Source organism: Musca domestica, unplaced genomic scaffold (genome assembly GCF_030504385.1).
Source record: "Musca domestica strain aabys unplaced genomic scaffold, Musca_domestica.polishedcontigs.V.1.1 2, whole genome shotgun sequence".
Taxonomy (NCBI): domain Eukaryota; kingdom Metazoa; phylum Arthropoda; class Insecta; order Diptera; family Muscidae; genus Musca; species Musca domestica.
The window spans coordinates 29,470,339-29,476,338 of NW_026712249.1; the positions used below are offsets into that span (position 1 = coordinate 29,470,339).

A 6,000-nucleotide genomic window follows, 5' to 3' on the forward strand; every position below is an offset into this window, starting at 1 on the left:
GATTAATACGAGAGGAGAGCGACCATCGGCTGTTATGGCGTTATGGCCCACACCATTACCATGGCCGGCGCTTGAGTTCTGGTGACCATCCGAAGGGGCACATTTTCAACTGACCTCTTTGGCATGTAAACACGATCATTTTTTTTTTGTTTACAAACTGCTGGACAACGAATGTTGTCTCATCGGAACGGAGAAAACCAAATTCGGCAGTTCACCACTTTCGGCCAAGCGATGCAACTCTTTAGCTCTTTTGAGTCTATTTTTTTCCTATTGCGGTGTAAGTTCTTGCACTTTTTGGAAATTCAAGTGCTTGATCCCAGGCTAATTTTTTCAATATTTGTCGAATGGAATATTGCGGTGCGATATATTCAGCTCATGAGCCATTTCAGCTTGTCGGCCACTGCGATGCGGGCTTCGATCAAGTTGCTTCTTGACTTTTCGAACCATTTTTTCGTTTTCTTCCGTCCACTTCCTTGACGTCGGGCTTCGCTACCAGTATCACGGTAAAGAGCAATGGTACGAGACACAAAAGATTTATTCACATTTAAATGCTGGAGTGCCCTAACGTTAGCCACTTGTGGTTTTCCAGCCGAATATAAAGAAATTAAACTATCACGCTTGAATTCCATCACGAATAACTTTTTTTCTGGAAAACTCTCACCAAAATGTTTTTGTACGCTTGTTAACAATATAATGAGCTGTCACTGGAATAATTTTAACAGCTGTCGGACGAGTGGCTTAGAAATGACAGCAGTCTGAAGTTGGTTGCATTTTTTTCATCTCACCCTGCATAGTCAAATTTGATGAAGAATATTTTTGTCTTTGACGTCAATCCTTCTAAAAACCATGATTTGTTGTAGATTTTTTCACTAACTCACATAAAGTATGGCTTTAACCCTATATGTATAGGAATTCCTGACATTTGGGTAAGATTTCGATCCTTGACGTCTTCTAGGACCTATGGTAGAATTTTATGAAAAATAATTCTGTGGAATATTTTTACTTGCTGCGATCCCATTTAAAGGAAATTTTTACCTTTCTTTAAAAAAATGACCAAAAGGACACCTTATTGACTCGCTCGAGGGTTAAAAATATTTACAGCGAATATTTCGCTATTTTCGCTATTATTTCGTATTTTTATCTGCAATATTTCCGAAGACTATAAACCTAAAATAAACGGATTCTCAGGTAATTTTTTTCCAAAAAAAATTCAAAAGTATTGGAGAGGGGGGAACTTAACTTTCCTATAGCTACTAACAAAGCACCATTTTATATACAAAACTCCTTATTTTGGCCTTATAGAGGACCTTTTCCTGTGGTTGGAAATATGTTAATGTGACCCTGTTCATAAACGATTCCCATATAGATTTCCCGTGGATGGAATCATATTCTCTTCCATAAATAAAATGCAAATCGAACACTTACCTCCCTCCATTGAGAGACTGGTTTCCAACAAAGCCGAGTCATAGTGGCTGAAGGGCACCCAAACTTGTTTGGCATCAAGGGTACGCTTGTAGAACCAATGTTTGACAGCTGGCTTGTAGGACTGAAAAAAATATATATTTAAAAAAAATAGTTTCTTAAATGAAATATCTGGAAACCTCATTCACTTACCGTCCCCGCCACAGGTGTGGGAGGCTTGTCACTTTGCAATAAATTGGCCATTCTTAGCTCTTTGAGAATTTCCTCGGGTAATTCCTCGTAATGTTTGTTGGCTGAAGCGTCAGCTGTTGTTGTTGTCGACGATGTCGATGTGGTAGTTGGTGGCGGTGGCACCACTTCCAACTGGGAATTTTTATTATCCTCTCGTACAATTGAGGTCTCCGATGCGTTAAGTGTGGAAAATTCCGAACACGCCGATGAGGGTGGTTCAACCAAATTGGAAATGGGCGTCAGCAATGAGCGCTGCTGTAGATTACGTATGGCCAAACCACTGTGTACCAGATCGTAATTTAAATCACCTGCGTGATCGGCGTCTTTGGGTGGGGGATTGTTGAAGAAGTTTTGAATGCGCTGTTCTTCGTTGGCCAAAGCTTGGTTGGCTGTTGTCGTCGAGGTATTGAAAGTCTGCTGCTGTTCTTGTCCACCAAAGTTGTCAAAGAATGAAGAACACGTGTTGTCTAGTGGTACACTAACGGAACTAGCTACAGATTGATTGAAAAAGTTACTAAAGTTGTTGTTGGTGTTGTTGCCGGCTGAGGGCTCTGTCGTCTGTTGTTGTGCTGCCGGTGTGGCGTTTGGATTTTCAAAACCTGTTGGTGGTGCAATCTGTGATGTGGTTTGTTGCTGATTTGTATCAAAGAAATTGGGTGTTGAGGTACCCTGCTGACTATGGCCAGACGCCGTTGGGTTAAAACTTTCAAAACCAATGGGTCCTGAGGGAGCGGGACACGTTTCCTGTTTATTTTCCTCCTTGAGAGCTTCACAAGCAATGGGTAACACACCGGCTTGGTGTGTGGGTAATGCTGGAAAAGCTGGACCAGAGGTGTTTTCCGGGGGATATGGTGTTGAGGGTTCCTGGGAACTCTGAACTTCTTCCTCCAAGGGGGCTGAGGGTTCCTTTAATTCACTTTCTGTGCTAACAGGTGCAGTGCTCGAAGCTGGCGTTCCAAAGAAGTGACCTGCTTGATTTGAAGCGTCTGGAACAACTTGTTGCTGTTGTTCTGGGTTTCCAAAGAAGTGACCTGCTTGGTTTGAAGCTTCTGGAGCAACTTGTTGTTGTTGCTGCTGTTCTGGCGTTTGTCCACCAAAGAAATTAGCTCCGGCGTTGCTGTTGTCCACCTGGCTGGGTAGGGATGCAAAGAAATTGAAATCACCACTTCCGGCAGCAACGGCGCTGGTTGGAGTAAAGAAATTGGCCAAACTTGGAGCTACCTTTGCACCTGGTCTATTGGCCTCCGAAGCGTTGGAACCTCTGCGATAGGGATTATTGGTGCCAGGTCCCAACTGAGTAGGAGGAGGAGGGACAACAGGTGGTGCTGCAACGTTGCTTGGCTCTAAATTTAGATTTTGTAGTGTCTTTTCCAAGGAATCGGAAGGTTTGGTAGTTTCTATCTGAGAACTCTCTTTAACCGGTCCAATGGGGTTAAAGAAATTCTGAGAGCTTTCGGAGTTGGAGGCAAAAAAGTTTTCCTTTTGATGTGATTTTTCTTGATCCGCTTCAGAGGGTCCCACTGAGGAGTTCTCACTATGTTCTTGAAGCTCCGAAGCTGTTTCAATATGCTCCTGGGTTTCCGCGGCCGGTTCAATTGGCTTGAAGAAATAATTGGGATTTACAGACTCTTGTTGTTGTTCCTGGGGTTTAACTTCTTCAGAAATGACCTCCTGGGTGGGAACTTGAGAGGGCGTAGGTACAACTCCTGGATTTTCCGATTTTTCCAAAGCCTCGGATGCAACTTCTTGGTTAGCTGGAACAATCAATGCAGGCTCTGCTTGTTGATGACTGTCTTGCTTGGCCGTTGGTACTTCAGCGCTGCTTGGAGCAAACAAGGGGACACTTTTGGCCTCGGAACTAGGTGTAAATACGTTTGGAATTGAAGTTAGGCCTGGACCTGGAAAACCTGGATTGTAGGCTGGATAAAACTGTTGACCTTGTGGTGGCAACGCCTGGGGTCCGGCTGGAAATCCAGAACTGGTTGTTGGTGGTGGTACACCAAATACTGGATTAGGCAATACCTGGACCGGGGCAGTCTCTTGGGCTGTTAATGGATTTTTATAGAGCTTTGTGCCTTTTTGAAGGCGGAACGAGGTGGAGCCGGTGGGAGGAGGTGGTAATGCTGTAGAACCTCCAGCGCCTGACGCTGGTGGTGGTTGAGCAACCGTGCCTGCTTGTGAGGGATCAAAGAACGCCACAGGCTTTGTAGGAAGGCCAGTTGTGGCTTGCAAAGGATTGAAGAAATTTGCAGCTGGTGGAGCTCCCGTTCCAGGTTGTTGTAGTGGTTGACTAACTGCTCCCTGGAGGGGATTAAAGAATGTAACTGCTGGTTGTTCGGCAGCAGCAGTTGGTTGTGTTGCCGATGGAGGTCTCAGGGGTTGATGTAGGCCTGCCTGATTTGAGGGGGGTAGATTTGGTGGCTGATTGACTGCCTGCGGAACCTGCAAAGGATTAAAGAATTGAACTGCAGGCTGAGGCGAGGGTTGTCCGACCTGCTCTGTTGTGGACGGTACTTGGCTAGGTGGCAAGCCTGTCTGAGCTGCTCCAAATGCAGCCTGCAAAGGATTGAAAAATTGTACGGGCCCTGGAGCAATGGCTGGTTGGGAAACGTGCTCGGTTGTGCAAGCTGGCACTTGTAATGCTGATTTATCGCTTTGGTTCGAAGCGGATGCTGGTCTCAATGGCTGCTCTTGAACTCCAGTAGAGGGATTAAAGAATTGAACTGGAGTTGGATTGGAAGAAGATCCCGGCTGAGTAGGTTGCTGAGAGGGTTGTTCAGAAGTTGGTGGAACTTGTGATGACGAGGGGCTGGTGGTGGCAGCGGTGTGATTTGATGCTGGTCTTGGTGGTTGCAGAGCTTCGGAGGAAACTGAAGCTGGTGCCAATAAAGGATTGAAAATTTGCACAGGTGGCTGCTGAGTTGTAGATTGTCCACCTGGAAGAGGTTGGCTAGCTGATTCAGATGACCTTTCCGCTGGATTGAAAAACTGTTGTGGTGGCTCCGAAGCCACTTGACTGCTGGTAGAAGTTGGTCTCAATTGTTGCTGGTCGCCAACTCCAGCTTCAGGAACTGCTTCACTGAAGGTATTATACGGCCGTGACGAAGGTCTGGGCGGCCGAGGTGGTTCAGTTGCCGCTGGTTTTTGTTGGAACGGATCAAATGTGGTTGGTGGAGCTGCTGAGGGATTGAAAAAGTTAACTCCGGCCTGAGAAGGATCAGATGCAGGAGCGGCTTGTAGAGGATTGAAAAATGTCACAGCAGAGGGAGCAGGGGCTGGCACAGATTGTGGTGGTTGTTGTCCAGCCTGAGAAGTAGTTCCTGGCTGAGATGGAGGTCTGCTCTGCGTTGGCTGAGGTGTTGTGGAGGTAGAGCTAGCCGCGGGCGGCTGCTTGAATGGATCGAAAATAGCGGGAGAAGGAGCTGTAGTGGTATTGAAAACTCCACTTGCTGGAACGTTTCCTGTCTGGTGATTAAAAAATCCCACCGCTTGGGCTGGAGCAGGCGCAGTAGTAATTGATTGATTGGTTTCCCCGATTGCTGGCGGTGGGGGTGTATAATTGGCCTGGGGTTCTCCGGAATAGTTGGGCGCCGCGAAATAATTTGTGGCCGGTGGTGGTGGTAGAGGATAGCCTACTCCAAATTGTTGTTGTTGTTGTTGATCAAATTGTATGCCAAAATTTCCTCCTTGAGGTGGTGTAGCATAGGAGGAGGAGGCGTTGTAATTTCCTGTGTTCTGGCTGCCACTAGCAGGATTTATGGTCTGGGTAATGGTGCCCGCAGCCGATTGCACTAGTCCAGTAATATTTTGCAATACCCCACTGGGAGCAAGTTGGGTTATTTTCGAGAAGAGACCACCTCCTGATTTACGTTCTTCCGATTTACGCTCTTCCGAGGAGGGAGTATAGGGGGATGGTTGGCTATAGGGGTCGCTGGCTGAATATGGCAAGGGAGGAGGAATTGCCGTCCCCGTCAAGGGTGTTGCTGTGACAGCGGGCGGAAAAACTGCTGCTTGAGCCGATTGCTGTTCCGAGAGCCCTGGTATGGGAGCGTAAAGTTTTTTCTTGGCTGTAAAACGGAAATTATTCTGTCCTCCACCGGTGGAGGGTGGTGGTACAGCGGCGGCTGTTGGTGGAGCGCTGGGTACTTCGGCGGGCGTATAAAATTTAGGGGGTTCAGCTGGTGGAATATTGCTCGCCTCTAGATTTGTGTTTGGGAGGAGGTTGCTCTCAAAATAGCCTCCACTCGATGGCGGAAGAGGAGGAGCATAAAATGGTTGGTTGGCCGGGGGAACTGATGACTGGCCTGGCGGTGGTGCCAATGGTTGACCTGGTGTTGTATATTGATA

The 6,000-nt window shown here is 46.8% G+C and overlaps 1 protein-coding gene across 2 annotated transcripts in view; it reads right to left on the bottom strand.

Moving 5' to 3' along the window:
* LOC101900024 (mucin-17) overlaps nt 1-6,000 on the bottom strand; it is a 167,913-nt gene that overhangs the window by 18,473 nt on the left and 143,440 nt on the right. For both annotated transcript variants that reach the window (XM_059122052.1, XM_059122053.1), the window contains exons 2-3: nt 1,615-6,000; nt 1,426-1,546 (exon numbers count right to left, since the gene is read on the bottom strand). The exon at nt 1,615-6,000 is cut by the window's right edge and continues 395 nt beyond it. In XM_059122052.1, coding sequence (XP_058978035.1) covers nt 1,426-1,546; nt 1,615-6,000 — 4,507 coding nt within the window. The remainder of the gene's footprint in view (nt 1-1,425; nt 1,547-1,614) is intronic.